We start from the raw sequence: 17,512 nt of genomic DNA, 5'->3' as shown, positions 1-17,512 counted from the left end.
TTTTTTTTTAAATCTATTTTTATTACCAATAGTGAAGCACTTTGTAACTGGTGTTTTGAAAAGTGGGCCCACCACTTTGGTCCAGACCGAAATCTTAGAAACTGTTGGATAGATTGCCATGAAACTTTGTAGACACATTCATGGTATCCACAGGATGAACCTTAATGACTGTTTCCCAAACTTTTCTTTCAGCACTACCAATGGCTGGCCCTGATTTTAGTGTGTATATTGGGTTTGGGTTAGGGTTATACACAGGGTATTCATGGTCACAATGATCCCTCAGTACATGCTCCACAGACTCTAAATAAGATGTGCCTTCAGAGGCTGATTTTACTGGTGAAGTGATTGAACTGGAAACATCTGCTTACCAGGTATCCAAACACATCAGCAGAAATCCCTAGGTTGAATGTTTTGTGGTGAGAAAAATGCGACATGTTTGCTGCTTTGACTAGTGTGTTGTTAAAGTGTTTAAAAAGTCTCATCAAACCCAGCAGCGAGCAGCAGCTCTGTGCAAGGATTACATATTTGATGATTAATTCTGTTGTCTTTTTAATGATTTCTGCTACAAAGTATTTCCAAATTTTTAAAGATACTGTCAAATTGTGTCTCATTAGATGTTAAATGAGGCTTACCCTCCATTGAGGCAACGTCGCAAAGAGTATGAGGCTCCTCCCCCACAGGTTCGAGAGCACTCACTCCACGGGCCCCAGGCATCCCAGCCGATGCCCCTGTCTTCATCTGAACGGGTCATTCTGGATGCCTACAGGGACAAACACCAACACAGAGGTCACTTACTTCAAGCAAATTACATATTCACATGCTTTCATAGCAGTTTTCATGTTTCACATTTCAGGAGAATTACTGTACTGATGAAGACACGAGAGAGTGCAGTGAAAAGAGTGAAAATACAAAAAGCCCCAAAATGTGAGGCTTTGTGGTTGCAAGACAACAGAGCTTGTTGGCCATTTATCACTTGTTTAAATGACCAACTAAAACACTTGCATAACTACATAGGTAGAAATATGCACAGTTACCCCTTATATCCACAGTGACCTTTGCTCTAATGCCACCAGCAGGTTGACATAGACTTGACAATTATAGTTTGAGCTGTAGTGATCCCTTGTGTCTAGCAATTCATCAAAATTTCAAAACCAGTGATGTTGGGCTTAACACATCATTTAGTGACATTTAGTTACTAACACAACAAGACTTACAAATAATACATTATAGTTACAAATCCCAGTAATACTCTGCTACTTAGACAAGGAGAATCACAGTGTTCACTGTCTCACCTGGAATTAGATCAGAGGGTTGAAATTACTTTAATCTATACCGGAAACACTTGATGCTACTTTGTACAGATAACTGATGTGTGCACATCTGTGACCCATTACAATTACCTTTTGGAATAAAAAGCTGCAATCTCCCACACACATCTCTCTGTTTTTCCCCTCTGTTAGTCAGACAGTGACCTTCATGATGACTTGTTTGCTTTTTTGGCTGTTATGTTTTAGGACAGCACAACACTGAAAAAAGTCACAAAATTATTTGACTACTTATTGAGAATATTACAGGTCTCCTCAGAAACCAACAAAAAAACTCTGGGTTCAAATACAGTTAAAAAAGAAACACTGTATGTTTCCCCTCTAAGCCCACCCTATACAATTTTCTTCAGGCAGAGATGAAGCAGAAATATTTTGATCCTGCAAGTGTCAGTTACCTTTTATGAGGCCCTGGGGGAAAAAAATATTGCCACTGGACCCTTACTTACCATTAGGTCCTGCTCTCTGTGTCATTAAATGTTGGATGTATCATGATCACAAAGAAAAAATATGCTACAAAAAAGATTCAAAGTTCTCAAACAAAATCTTCTGGGTGAAAGTCTAAAAAGTCAGACAGTCAACTGCACTACACAAAGAACATCCATTATATTCTGGCTAGTATCAGTTAAGAAGGGGCCATACAGGAAGCAGCCAGATATGGTAAAATTACTACAGATGTGAAAAAATGGGGGAAATACTTTAAATCCAAATTAGAGTTGAAATTAACTGTTGTACTTTATTTATGTTTCTTACTTACTATTTTTTGAATATAGAAGCAAAACAAGAGTAAACATTGGCATACAGCACTTGCTGAGTAAAGTAATGAAGTTTGATGCTGAACTCTCAACCTTCCTTCTAGACTGAGAAATACAGCTGACAATGCTATAGTTGGCTATGTAGCAATAGCAAAACTTACAGATAGCTCCTTCAAGGTTAAGGAAAAATTATGGGCATGGCAAAAAATAAATAAATAAAAAAATAAACAACTTCTTTAAGGTCAGGAAATGCTTGTTGCTATGTTTCAAAGTTCCTCTCCAGACATGTTTTAAATTCTGTAAAAAATTTAACATCGCTTTCCCACATAAAGAGTAAAAAAAAAAAAAAAAAAAGGAAAACTGGGGCTGGAAGCACATCTACTCTTACTTTCTCATGGAGAAATTCTGGATCAGGCCTTGTACCCCGCCCACTGTGCTAGTTTGACCAGTGTGTTATCAAGATGGTAAGTGAAGGAAACATTGGAGAGACTCAGCCACACGTTTGAGCCTCAGTAAGACTCAGGAGCTTGTTGAGGAGTGAGGAGTTTGTTGTGACCAAAATATGCGACAAAAGACATATCAGAATGTTAAGTGTCGATATTTGTTTGTGTTGTTTGTTAGCTTGTAACTGGCAGTGGCTGACACAGTATTACTGGTTGTGCTAATGCTAAGTCTGGCTCTTTATACTGAAAAAGTTTCAGGTTTATTTAGCACTGGTTGACTGCAGTTCCAAGCTGGAAAACCTCAGTCATGGTGTTGACTGATTATTTCACTTATCATATGTCTTGTATTATATAAAAAACACCATATGGACATGTTAACAAGGGTAAACACTTGATTTTCATCAGAGGGGGACTTTTACTGCAGTTCCGTGATGGGGCACAAGATTTTGTCTTGTGCGTGAAAATGAGACATACACCCATTCCTCCGAAGATCATCTCTTTGATGATCTCCTGACTTCCCCTAGTGCACCATGAGGTTGGTATTTTTGATTTTCAAGGAAGTATCTCAACAGTTGTTGGATGGGTTACATGTACAGATCGGTGACAAATTAAAGGAAATACCTGAGTAAATGAGTGGAGAAACATACATCCAACATCATGCTCTGGGCATGTATAAAAATGTTGATAAGGCCCATGTGATTCTGATTTTGTATCAAGATGGCAAGAGGAAAGGATCTAAGTGACTTTGGAAGGGCGTTCATTGTTGGGGCCCAGATGCCAGGAGGTTCAGTCATAAAGATGCTCAACTGGCTGGTGTTTCCATAGGAACAGTGACCAAAGTGACCGCTTCATTTAGATTTATGGGACAGACATCAGTAAACAGGATCGGACATTTGATGACTGCGACGCTCCTGCATTAATGTGACGTGAGGAAAAACAGAAGAGCAGCTTTTCCTCAGGTGACTGAGAATGTCAATGCAGGTGGCATCAGATTGTTTCAGCAACAACAGTCGTACAGTTACATACAGAGCAGGGCTTGAGACTAAGGACGCCCCGTCGTCCCAGGGATGATAGAAAATGTGTTCGGGATGAACAGAGATGGGACGCCTCCTGGACAACAGGATATATAGCCTATAATTTATCCCTTATGTATTCAGCAAATCACAAACTGAACCGAGCGCCGAGCTGAAACACGTGTTCTCGTGTTGTTTTAAAAACCATCGCTCAGCAGGAGAGCTGAAATGTTCCGGCGCTGAACTCCTTACACTGGTCTGTATCTTTATCATTGTTTAAACACTGAAGCAGCAGTGGACTGTCTGATTCATTTTACATGAAGAACAGAGTAAAAAAATGGCTGAAAATCTAAGAGCAAATTTAGTTCACATCCATACAAATCCAGATGTTTCCAGTAGGCTAGTTGTTGATCCAGCAGCAGTAACTGTGCAGACAGACAGGAGGAACAGCAGAGTGGTTCAGGACCACAGCTCCCAGTGAGTCCAGTTATACACAATAAGCAGTCGGCAGAAGACAACAGGAATCTAGTTTGAGTTTATTTATCAGGATAATGTTGCATGACTTTGGATTTTGCTAACTAGCAAATTAAGGTCCTCAGAGTCTGTGTGATCAGCTCAGATCTACTGAATTTAATTACAGAAAGATCCAGTGAAGGAGGAAAAAATATGTCTCATGTTGAATTTACTGCTGTTCTTTCCAGTGTCCCACCACACAGATGAATCAGATCTGCTTCTACAAAGACTGAACTGAACTTAGTTTCTTATTTGTATGACTATTAAGATAGTTTTTTGTTCTGTTTAGTGTTTGTTTAGTATCTTGCTAAAAATAAAACAAACTAAGTTAAAACTGCAAGGCGAGGCTTTAATTTAAATCAAACAATCTTGCATAATCTAGCCCATACTCAAATTAAGATAAAGCAAGAAAAATTGTTTAGGCAGAGGAGTAATATCTGGTACTTTGTGTTGCAGTATGCAGTAAGAGTCCAGCAGTTAAGGTGCAGGTCTCACTCTGCTGAATAACAACCTGCTGAAAGACTAAAGAGAGCCACCACTTCACCCCCCGTGGCCACTGAACTGCAGCATTATCTCACAGTCCTGTGATACAGTAATCTGTTTTAGACATGTAGCCCCACCAAATTGCGACAGCCTCCACACATCTCACCCACCGACCTTCCTCCCTTCTTATCTGCTGTGTTAAAAGCTTGGATAAAGGAGAGGCAGTGAGGGTGGGACAGACTTTGATACAGAGTGGGAGAGATGGAAAGAGAGAGGGTTTTCCTGGCTGTGTGTCACCAAAAATAGGAAAATTGGCTTCCTCTGGGTCAGTGATGTAACCCCAGACCTCGTGGTGCCAGATAAAAAGGGAACCTCATACTGGAGTGGTGTGTGTGTGTGTGTGTGTGTGTGTGTGTAAGAGGGAAATTGAAGCACAATGAAGTCTTGATGGGAAAATAAGTCCAAGAAGCAAAAAACTAAGCCTTTAAAGTGCTTTTAAATTGTGCCCTTGAACCTGTGTGTCACTGGACAAAGAATCAAAACACATATTTATACAATTCAGAAAATGTTTTTTCCTGGAGAAGGGGGAGGGCAGCCCTTCCCCAAAACAGTTCTTGCCGTGTCAGTGAAACTCACAGCACAGGAACAAACTCTAATTCCTCTGACAATGTTATTTATGCCTGATCAACCAGAATTAACATTTCTGACATGCCTCCATGGGTTTCATTTCACCCTGCCTCCCCTGCCCGGATCACTGGCTGACCTTGCAGCTGGCAGAGCAAAACAATTTGCAGTCTTCAACCTTGTTCTGTTGCGCCCACATAGATGGGATCGATCTGTAAGTCTTGGACTCTTGCAATGCAGTGGAACTTGGTATTCTCTCACTTTTCTCTGCCTGCTGCATCTAAAGAGACACAGTGATCCGCTAGAGAGGAATTAGACATGTTAGCACGCTGCTAATAGGATAAAACTACCTTTTGTTGTCGGGCTCAGCCAGCGAACAGCCATCCCAGACCTCCAACACTAATAACATCGGTATGAGCAGAATCTGTCCAGCCATGGCTTTTTTGGCCTGGATGGCCAGCCGGGCCTATTGTGTGAGCTCTGCATAGTTCAGTATCAGCAATCTGTGTCTACTGAAAACCCAGGTGACCTCGACATGTACAATACATTTCTCAATTTATCATCCTAACATAAATTGTAATATAAAATATATGGTTAATGACTGGGTTATTTTACCTCTCAAACTATTCTAATGAAATAATCTGAGAGGCCTTGAGTTTAACTAGACATATAAACTTGTGACAAATGGTTGTGAGTAGATAGTGCTTCATATTAAAGGGTCACAAGCAATACAAGTTGGGAGCATGGGATAAATATACAGTTTCATTTCTGATTGCCTGTATAAGGGTGGACAATGTGATCCGTGCCCTTAAGTGTCACTAAAATTAGATTAAGGCACAAAACAATTTGGTGATGGCTGGGAAAGATGAAGGTTTGGGTTAAAAATGTTGCTTCATCAGAATCATATCCTATCTAGTCTTGTCAAGAAAGATACGGTTGTCACCCAGCAGTCATGTGGCCCTTATCTGCCCCCTGGCACATTTTTAATCATCCAGGTACAACCTCATGACTCAAAAAATGTTCTTTTTAATCACTAATATTAAATCTAAAAATCATTAGGTATCAGCTGTGTATTTGCAACTCTACAAAAACTTGTCTTTGATTGACTCTTAGTCCAACAACAAATTATTTAGAAAAAAATAGAACAAACTTTTGAAGAAGCTCCTTCAGCCTGTTTGGTGCTGATTTCATTATAGATTTGGGTCATATAAGATGCTGTACGCTGATATAGGGCTGTGTCTGATGGAATTAGAAACCGCCCAACTCCTTATACTGTATGAATAAGACTGTTGAATACAGGATACAACTACTACTCATGAAGTCGGTTTAATGTAGTGGCTTACTTCACTATAGGTGTGTGCATTCTGGATTTTCGATCCATATTGTTAAATGCTAGTAAGTACAACAAAGGAGTATTTCCCCAGTGCTCTTGGCAGGGATCCTAAATTCAACTATGTCTGCTGCAAAGTTTATATGAGGCTAATCCGCATTAGTGTTCACTGGCAACATGAAGTTCCAGTTAAGAAATCAGGAGGAGGTCCATATGGTACAAAGCAAACTGAGAAAGTGGAGGCCAGGGTTATGGAAGGGCACAACCAGGATTTGCCTTGAACACCATTTCAGTCCCATCTCATTCTTGTAGTCAGTGTTGAAATCTTGAAGGACCAAACTTTGGTGTTATAACAATCTCACAACTGTTCAAATTTTAAGTTACTGATCTCATAAAACACAATCAACAAATAAATGCAGAGTGATTTGTATCTGTAAATCTGTATCAGTATCTCAAAATTTCAGCTAGTATATCATCATTTGTTTGTCAACTTGACAACAATGGAAATATATTTGTGAATCTCCACCTTTTCGTGTGGATCCTTTTGAGGCTGTTCTAGTGCACTGTTTCACACAAAATCCACAAATGTGGAGAGCACGAGACTTGTAAAATGTCATGTGACTCGTGTCCTGTAAAACACGATCCACAAGAGATTTTTTATCCATGTCTCTAATTTACAGCTCATATATCAACATTGTGAATCTCCACCTATTCATGTGGATCCTTTTGAGACTGTTCTACCTTGATGTTTTGTATCAAACTAAATTCATAAATGCAGGAGGATCAAGCGCTTTCCACTAGATGGTGGTATTCCAACACTTATGGATGGCAACTGCTGTAACAGGAAACGAGAAGCTTTGAGAAATGGTTGTTTTGATCACACAACATCTTCTCCATATAGAGTGCTGCAGGGATGATGTGTTTTTCTAGGCTTACCCAGATGTTAGCATCACTCTGGTTCCCTTGTCAAAAAACCAATGGGATTTTTAAATTGGCTTTTGGATTACTGCAGAAAATCATCTCCGTGACACACAAAATTTTATGATACTGTCACACGTTGTACAGCAGGATAATATTCACAAACGAACACCAGCAGCCTAAATACAATCACCAGAAGTAAGAAGCTAATGTTAGGTTATAAAGCAACTACATCACTGTTGCATGACTTCAAAATCACCACCACTAAACAAAGTTTGTAATAGTTTGTCAGTTGTGAGTATAAAAACAGCAAGGATGTAAAGGAGGACTGCTGAGTAGATGGGTTTTCATGTTCACTGTAGTCTTGTTTAGGCATGTGTTAACAACCTGCCTTTTTTAGGAGACGTAAAAGCTTCAAGAAATCACAGCTGCAGTAATTACTGGTGTGTTGGTATGTCGTAAATAAAAACATGAAAATGTCTTGAGTGTTGAGCTTGTGTTGACCACAGTCATCTCACCAAAAACCTATTTTAAAAATCCATAGACTTTGGGACAAGGGAACCAGAAGTGCTAAATTGTGTTAATTCCTGTAGCACTCTATTGAACCAAACTTTTTTTCTGGTTAATAAATAGATAAATTCAATGAATTGTTGAAATTTGACTTCTATAATATGGTATATCACAATGCAAAATTAAACTGCCAATATGCTTCTTCATAAGTGCTTGTTGGATGGTTGAATAGCTTCCAAAACCTCAGCTTCACCTTCCTCATTTCAGATTAGGAGGTCTGGCAATTTCTACAACTTTCCAAAATCAACAGACATTCACATCAGACATCCACAGCAAATCCCTTCCAGGAGACATCGTATGAAATGTGTTTTAAATGATATCTTATCTCCCCTCTCTCTATGACAGCTGGCCTTTCAACCCACCTTCTAGTGTGGTCATTAGCAACAGGTATAAATACTTTAGTGGTGATATCATATCTGTTGGTTTGATACTGAAGCCTTAAGTGGCCACAGACAATTAAAACATTGCAAAACATTGCAGAGACACCTAAGAAATCCTGAGAAATTCTGACATGTTCAATGTGAATATCAAGTATAATATGAGGGCACGAACAATGAAATTCATTGTTTCCTCAAAATCATTCCTGCTGATTCAAAATACTTTTCTGTGAATTTAATTCATCTTCTTCCTTCTTGAGCTTGCCAAGGGTATCAAGTCTGTCAAGTGAACAGATTGAACTCGAAGTCAAGTTCTAAGATAATGGTAAGATGTTACAGTCAGGGAAGTGAGTCATTTGTTTTCTGTCAAGGTCAGTCTTCAAATTCAACTTCATATATTTGACTCAAGTCCTTCTGGAACTGACTTACAGGTAAAAGAAATATTTCAGAGTGAAATGTAACTTTAAGGAATACAGTTTAAATACAGTTACAAGAATGGAGAACTTTTTTTTTTCTTTCCTTCAAGTTTAGATATAAAACAAGGATCTGTTGGACTCCTTTGACCTGTTAAGTCTGTCTCACTGTCTTATTCATGAGGCTGGCATGTCGGACTCTGGACTCATTATAAACGATTAAGCTCATTCCCTGGCTGATTACAGCAGAACCCTCACACTACGAGACCTGGCCTCAAAATGCCATGACAGCTGTAAAAACCTGTACCAGCCCTGATCTATGATACACTGTGGCCTTCAGACACAACACTCAGCTGTTAATCATGCTTAGGAAAGCTATGTTTACTGAGCCTGCCAGTATGGTGAGCTGTGCACATGTTCCCCAGATTTCTCATGGGACTTGTCAATGACATCATGTTTAGCAACAGGACAAATAATAATAACCTATAAATGCTGTATTGAATCAAAATGATGGAAGTTTACTTTATGTTGACCGAGAAGTGAAAATCAACTGGATCATCCTTCTTAGCTGTTACACTTTTTCTGTTTTGAACACTTGGCCAAGAGACATTTAATAACAAATAACAAATAACAAATAACGATAGCAAAACTTAATACCACCCCTGCCCTGCCATGTGGCCTCCAACATGGCAAGGTGTGGACCCTAAAAGACCTCTAAATGCCTGCTAGATGCTCTAAATGCCCAGTGGTATCTGCTACCAAGACATTAGCATCAGATCCATAGACTGCAAATAAAGATGGGCGTAGCCTCCATGCCACGTCCCCCACAGGTTTCTGAAGAGCGGTTCTGAAGCTCATAGTGAGCTGCTCCACCATCACCATCTTGGAAGTGCCTGACTCCAGCCCTAACTTCTGGCTAATTGAAAAATTAGAAAAGAGGTGGAGTGTGTGTGGAGCCAAGACTCTCTGCATCCAGGTTTGTGGCAAGCATACACTCACTGACCTGTCACTCAAAGTGACCACGCCCACAACTATGCATAACTTTAAGTTTTAATAAAATTTAAACAGGTGAGTTATATAAAAGTTCATCCCCGGTACAGTTGTTATGAAGGAGGAAATGAGCTAAAAAAACATTTTTTGTACCAGGCTGTAAACATGTTTATTCCTGCTGTAAAGTTGGCCATTTTAACATGGGAGTCTCTGGGGACTGACTCGGTTTTGGAGCCAGGCTCAAGTGTCCATTCGAACAACTGCAGTTTTTATCACTTCTGTGTTGGCTTCATTTTTCAGCCCTCAGGTTGCCGCCAGAGACAGTGGAAAAAGGAGACAATTAATTTTCAATAATTTCTTGTAACTGTGTCAAGTGGGTTTCTCCACCTCCCCACCCCTTTAGGGAGACCAGCGGTAGGTCTGAGTTTATTCATCCAATGGGAGAAGTGAACATGATCACAGATGATGACCGATTCTTTCTCCCTGTAATCACCAAAATAAATACTGGATCCATTTTCAGAAGCCACAGATCTTCAGAACATTCTGACATCAAAATTGCATTTTTTTAGACACACAGATCAGGAGAAAATGAACATTATTTGCGACCTGTCTTTGTCTCAGCAACACACTCTCGCGAGATCTCGCAACACAGACCTCGTCTCTCTGGTCTGGTTTCACTGCTGCAGACAACGCTTTCCAACCACAGAAGTTTAGAGGGACTTATATGTGAAACTATTAATTAAAAGTTTAAACTGAAATTAAACTTTATTTTGTATTTTTTTGCTATTTAGTATTTCTTTGCCTAAGACTACTATGATTGTTATTATCATTTGACTGTTTTTGTAGGGAATGCAGAGTATTATTAGACTGTAGTGATCTTGTTCTGAGTTGATCACATATTAAACTAGCGGATAAAAACGAGTGGCAAAATCAGGCTCAAATTCATACTGAGGCTGTGGTTGGAAAGTCTTTTTGGAAGGTTCCTAACTGGATGAAATGACCCAGAAGTATCTACACAGCAGCCATGATAAGAGCTGTTCGAATTCTCTAATTGATAAGGAAAGGAGCTCCAATGCTTCTTATCTTACCTCCTTTAGCATAGGTAACACTGAACCTTTCTTTATGAAAAGAAAGAAGATAATGCTGTTCCGCAACTCCTTGCTGCAGCAACATTTAAAGCGATGCACCTATGGATGTATTGGACATGTCACTGTAGTTTAACCCTGGCAGACCCACATTAATATAGAAACAGAGCAGCTGTTTTATGTTTGTTCCGGCTCTCAACGAAGGCGGACGCATCTTCCCCCTCTCTCCTCTCCCTTTTTTTCCCTGCCTTGCATCTCACGTCTCGCCCTGTCTTGTCTAAACCTTGGAAGCCTCTCTCCGCACTGCTCTCTAAATCTAAAATCATGGAATTGGTCAACTGGTCTCTCAACGCAATTGACAGGATCTTCTCGACGAGAAGCCCGGGTTCGGGGGAACCTGTCTGCCCTGGCGGAACGTACGCCGCTGGCTACATGAGGGACTCCTGGGAGCAGTGGAGGGTCGTGTGCCTGGCGAGTCTTTCCGTTGAGGACATCGAAGATCTTTATATATTCAGAACTGTGATATCAGGCTTTCTGCTGATTGGATTAGGCATTGCCCTGGTGTATCTGAAAATTCGGAAGACGGTGACAGCAGTCCAAATCCCCACGCTGCCCGACATAATTGATGGAGTGAGTAAAGCTGTAAGCACTCAGACTGTGATTGTGAACCGCAACTTGGGAACCACCTTGGAAGGAGCTGTCAACACCCTGTCTGTGGTAATAGACAGAGCTGTTAATGCTCAGACTGTGGTCTTAAATCGCAATATGGGTCACATCTTGGAGAAGCTTTCAGCTTTGCAAAGGAGAATGGATGGAGATGACCAGAATGGACTAACAGAGTAAACCGTGTCTATTGAAATACGACTGCTCGCCCTAACCCAAACAATCATAATCTAATCTGTGTTCCGGCCCCCGCAGCACCAGCCTTGGCCAAGGCCGGTGCTGGAACAACTCCCCCACGAGATCGCTGCAGTGAGACGCTTCTACTCCTACCCCTCCCTCCTTTCCTCCACGGACACCTGTTGATTGTTGACTCCGTCCGGGACCCGATCAAGGATGTCTCCATGGCAACTTGCTGTGTTATCGCGATGACACCCTGCGAACTGAGGCACTGATTGTGAACTAGACGAAGCGACTCTCCAGGCCTATGCACACACACACATTCACGGCACTCCTCACATGTACATCTGCAACTCACCCCAACCCCCAACCCCATCCCACGCCTTCGCCGCTTCTTCCCATCCAGTGCAGCGGGCGGGGTCCGATGGCGGCGCCTCAATGGCAGCGGCTAAGGCTGGCTGCCTGTCTGTACTGGAACCACCTCCCCCCCCCCCTCCCCCCTCCCCTGGAGCAAGTTGTTTGCGTCGATATGTTGTAAAATGTGCTTATATATGCTTATGTTGCCAAGGTTTTTTTTATCAAATCCACACTGTACCCCCCCCCAGAGTATAGTTTGGGTTTATTTCTTTTTTTTTCTCCTCTCCTCTCCACATGTTTCTCCCCCTTCCTCCCCCCCCCCTTTTTTTGCTACAGTCATCCTGTTATGTTATGTGTTGACGGGGTGATTGTTGTAATTTCGCTGCAATTGTACTTGTACTGTTACAGTGACAATAAAGCCAATCCAATCCAATCCAATCCAATCCAATCCAATCCAATGATCCAAAACTTGTGGAAATCCTTGTCTAAGCTCCAAATCCATAAATATAGATTTATTCTCTTTAAATCTGTCCAGATTTCTAGTTAACAATATCATCATCACAAAATACTATATGCATAAATGTCTTTTTACTGAATCCCCTCCCATTGTGTAAAGTACTAAAAATCTATTTTCTCCACTCCAACAAATGTATAAAAATGTCAAAGCCTCCATATCAGGAAACTATATGTCTGATCATAATTTATTCTGACCTCTGTCTCAGTTCCTTATATTGATTTAATTATCATTTTAATGAATCAACTTTCTCTGTGTGTTCCTTTCATGTTATCTTATTTCAACATTTCTGTCCTATTTGTTTTTGTGGTTTGGAGAGGAATATTTATTGTCCATGTGTTCTTAATAAAGCTGGTTTAAAAAAGAAAAGCCTAGTGAAAGTTCAGTCAGAAATTCAGAAATTTTCCTTCACATCTTTCCTTGACCTCATGACGTTTTCCATCAAGTCCAAAGAAAAGTTGTAAGGATGGGAGATTATTTCGACTACGACCGCAGCCTGTATCTAGTACTGTGATATCACAACTACACCCACTTAAGAGACAGGAAGTGGGAAGTGTATACCATTTCATAGCATTGGCGCTGCCTGTAATGCATTATCTTCTGTATAGAGTTTTTTTTTGTTGCCCCTTGATCAGATCCTTTAGGTCTTCTAATTTGTGAGGTGGAGCCACTGTGGATCACACTTGTTTCAGCACATGCCCAAACACCCTGTTTGTTGGTTCCTGGTTTGTTCATCCTTGGACCACTGTCAGTAGGTCAGACAGAGGCAAAGGTGAATGTAGTGTGATGATACCAGCACAGAACCTATAACAGGTCCTTTCCACTACAGGAACTTAACAACTTGTCTTTGCCTTGCAGTTTAGGAGTGACTTTCCAAACCTGAATTTCACCATTGCTCAGTTATGTAATCAATTTTGATTGTTGATTCTCTGTGTTTCTTTGATGTATGCCTTGTTGCCATTACCTGAGTTACAAATGGAAAGTCTACACATATATATGTGTATATACAACAATGAAATTAAATGGTTATTGCTTAATTTATGCCTTCCTAATTATGATGCTTTTCATGTCTAAGCTTATTCTCTTTGATGTATGGGGACATGTTAATGTGTTATTGGAGGGCAAGAGTCCCAAAACAAAAAAATGGTGGTGATGGTGGTGATCTTTCCTTTTTCATACGCATCCTTAAAATAACTGATTTCACTATAACCAGGCTGACCTGATTATATTATAATACTGAATGATCTATTAAAGTGAGTTCCGTTTGTGTGTTTTTGGTGGTATTGTAAAGGTAAACTGAAGTTAATGGGCTGCCTTTGTCACTTTTGCTGTCTGGGCTATAAACATTCTGTTGTGACATGACTTCTAAGCTGCAGTGTTCATAATTTGGTATTTCAGGCAGCACTGATTTTTGTGATTGTGCTGCATATTCAATGATAGAATATTCTGCACAGCTTATCACATAATCATCGTAACAAATATACTTTAATATCTGTATATCTGATAAACCTTAAAACAGATGGATATTAAGTCAGAGACACATCAAGGAAGTGAATATTTTAGCAAATGGTAATATTTAGATTCAGAAAAGGCTTGCTGTTTGGAGGAGCTCACGATGACTCCAAGCAGTGATGTGGATTCTGCTGTGTGACCATCAGAGTAACAGTGAAGAAATGTCAGGTTATAGTATCTCCCATCTACACCGGAATGATTGTGATTACCAGCAGCCTCCTCTTCAGCACCAAAGCCACACAGCTGGACAGGACTTCACTCCACCAGGACCTCACACAAACTCTCTGGACTTTGTGAAGACAACACTGGAAAGGACCTTCTCTCTTTTTGTTCCAAGGACTGGGTAAAGTTGACTGGGTGTAGCCTTAACTAGCACAGTATAACACAACACAGCTAGAGGACTAGATTGTTAACTTTGTTGATGGACATGTGCAGATCTAGGTAATGTATCTAAGCTTTGTTGTTGGTATATCTGTTTATGTTACTGGTCAGCCACACTGTTAAATGATACTTGTATATTCACACATACTTGTCGAACTTCCCAGTACAAGGAATTACATGCAGCTCACCCTCTATTTTAACCTGGTACCCATTGACTACCTGAACTAGCTTTGAATAAAGAAACTCACACTCTTCCTCCCTCCTTGAGTACTTTCTTTGTTTACTGCCATCTTGTGGTAGCCTTGTTAAGGTCATGTAGTCACAGCGACCATTTTGATTTGGCCATCTTTCCATTGTTTGTGTCCCAATACACAGACAGGCAGATACACACACAGACACACAACAGAAAGAAAGAAAGACAGAAACATTACCATGGACCTCCTATATGATATACCTCAAAACCTAAAACTACAGGGAGAGATGTTAAAGACGCATGTATTTACCTGTTGGCTTTCATATAGGGCTGGTCCTTTCTGGATTGGCAGCCAGTGTATTTATTGGGTTTACACTGTATTGGTTTTGTAGTGTATAATAGTGGCTTTGGAAAACTTCCAAACAATAATTATATCCTATTGGAGGGCACTATTTATACAGTGTTTTTTATGGATTATGTAAGTTTTTTTTTGATGAATTGCTCCTTTGGAAATTGAACACTTAACCCCCTGAAAGATTTTTCTCCCACATAATGCATCAATATACTTCACTGACTTCCACTTGCAGGTTACTGAGCAGGCTGATGGCTTTCTGAGCTGCTTCCAGCTGTTTTGATGAAAGCACCGAGCTCATTACCATGATGACGGGTGCCAAAAGAGCTCAGCATTCACACATGGACACATACATGAACAGTTATACAATTACATACACGCAAACACACACACACACACAGTCACACAAACATGCAGAGCTCTGTTCTAGTTCCTTAGCTGCAGTGCTGCCGAAGCAAGCAAAACAGCGAAGCCAGTGACTGACAGCTCTGATCTGCCTTATCATGCTCTTTGCAGCCAGGTAGACATGAGCACATTTACAGTACATACACATACTGCATATCACAAAAACTGATTGTGGATTATTGTAAAACACCATTAAATATTTATCAGCCTTACTATAATTAGTTTTCTGCTTCCTAATTACCCTACACAGCACCTACATCCAGTCCAGCCTGGGGTTCAAATTTCCAAAGTATAACTATTTTTTTATTATTTCCTTTATTTTACCAGGAAGTCCCATTGAGATAAAAAAAAAAAGAAAAAAAGAAAAATCTCTTTTGCACAAAAGACCTGGAAAGGTAGTCCTCAGTCGTTACAGCAGGATAAGGGTGACCTCGACTTCTCCCCCGCCTGGGCTCAGAGATAAACTGAGAACCAGCCAGGTAACCATCAAGTGTATGAGGGCTCTGCAGCAGACATTCTGAGCCCTTTATGCACGCTTTCTGTAACTCCACATTTCTGCAGACTTTGCCTGAGGGAATTTCCCATAGTTCATAGTGTTGTGTTGTCAAACATAAGGGTTACCATGGTTAACAGTGGAAGCCTAGAAGCGTTAACACCACAAAACAAACAAAAAAAAAAAAAAAGAGAGAATGGAAGGAGCGAACCCTAATTTTAATGTTACAAGAAAAACGTTTACATGTCAACATAAACAAAGAGCTCACCGGTGATTGGCAGCCAGAGCTGTGTGTAGTAGTTTGTCCTATGATGGCATGATGATCAATTCTAAATCTGCTTTCATCAGATCTGATCCAACATTACTATTTTTGTTTACAAACAGGGAGTAAAGCGAGGAAATAAAAAATGTAAAATCAAAAGGCCCACAACCAACATATCACATAACATCTTTTGACATCCTCAAAGTAACGTGATATGTCATAAAGTATTGTCCCATTCAACACTTTATGCAGCCTCTCAATCACTTACCAGGTGAACAAAATTAAGTCTATGAGGGGTAGATTGTGCCACAGATTCTTGGCACTAAGTAAAAAGGAGGAACTTGGAGCAAATACTCTGCTGCTCACAGCCAGGAGGAAGGGGCATGGTGAGCTACACAGTTTCTCCAGCTACACAGGAACAGCAGACTACCTGAAAACAGAAGAGGAGGTTTATATGGAAAAGACTGGGGGCTATGGAGTAAATATAAACTCATTATAAGAGGAGCATATAATTTGCCCCTGTTTAAAACCTTGAACTACAGCAACTATGGGAAAGATCCAACATGTCCTCCTCTAGTCAACCCTCACAGCAGTTCATGAATAGTCACAAAATTATAATGATTGATTTATTGATTGACTTGTCTACTTGTCATTTTTTTGTGACACTTTCAAACTAATGTATCTCAATGGGAAAATGGAAGTGCTACATTTGTTAACAGTGCAGTTGGAGGTGGCTGATGTGCATGGCAGGCGTGCTGATGGCTGGCAAAGGTGAATGAGTAAGAAAAAATGTAATAGTGATTACGAATCACTAGATTGATCTTGAGATTAGGGAATGTGAGAAGCCAACACTGAGTCTCATCAGAGATCAGTCCAGCTGAAGGCTTATTATTTTGTTTCAACATCCAGCAATCTGTTTAGCTTGACGCACTGACTGTATTATGTAAAGATGTGATAGAGGATACATTTTAAATGAGAAAGATTAGATACACTGAGCTAAAAGCTATGGGTGAAGAATAATATAGGAGAGTCAGGGTCTGCTCTGTGGAGGCCAGGGTGCAGAGGAGTTTTAGTCAGATCCACCACTTAATTTGCTTTGGAGGTTTAGGATTTTTGAGCCAGGCTAGCAAGGTACAAAGACAAAAGTTCAGAAGCAGTGGTCATATAGCTTTGTCAGCTCTAGGTAAAACGAATTTTTGCTCATACACTTTGAACAAGTTATTTAAAGACACAAGAGCCAGAGGCAGTTGTTGAATCCAACAAAAATACAGATCATAGACACTGACCATGAACCATAATGAAAAAACTAAGCAGAGGTGGAAGTACACATTACTAAACCCAAGTGAAAAAATCTATACTTAAGTAGT

General features: G+C 40.2%; 1 protein-coding gene across 7 annotated transcripts in view; it reads right to left on the bottom strand.

Moving 5' to 3' along the window:
* Window positions 1-17,512, bottom strand: part of adamtsl3 (ADAMTS-like 3) — a 228,076-nt gene that overhangs the window by 123,815 nt on the left and 86,749 nt on the right. For all 7 annotated transcript variants that reach the window (XM_071472982.1, XM_071472984.1, XM_071472974.1 and 4 more), the window contains one exon: window positions 633-760. In XM_071472982.1, the coding sequence (XP_071329083.1) occupies window positions 633-760 (128 nt within the window). The remainder of the gene's footprint in view (window positions 1-632; window positions 761-17,512) is intronic.

The sequence above is a fragment of the Trachinotus anak genome, unplaced genomic scaffold (assembly GCF_046630095.1).
Source record: "Trachinotus anak isolate AG129_WGS33_773 ecotype Australia unplaced genomic scaffold, CSIRO_AGI_Tana_v1 ptg000042l, whole genome shotgun sequence".
NCBI classification, from domain to species: Eukaryota; Metazoa; Chordata; class Actinopteri; order Carangiformes; family Carangidae; genus Trachinotus; species Trachinotus anak.
This window is presented reverse-complemented; position numbering and strand designations above follow the sequence as displayed.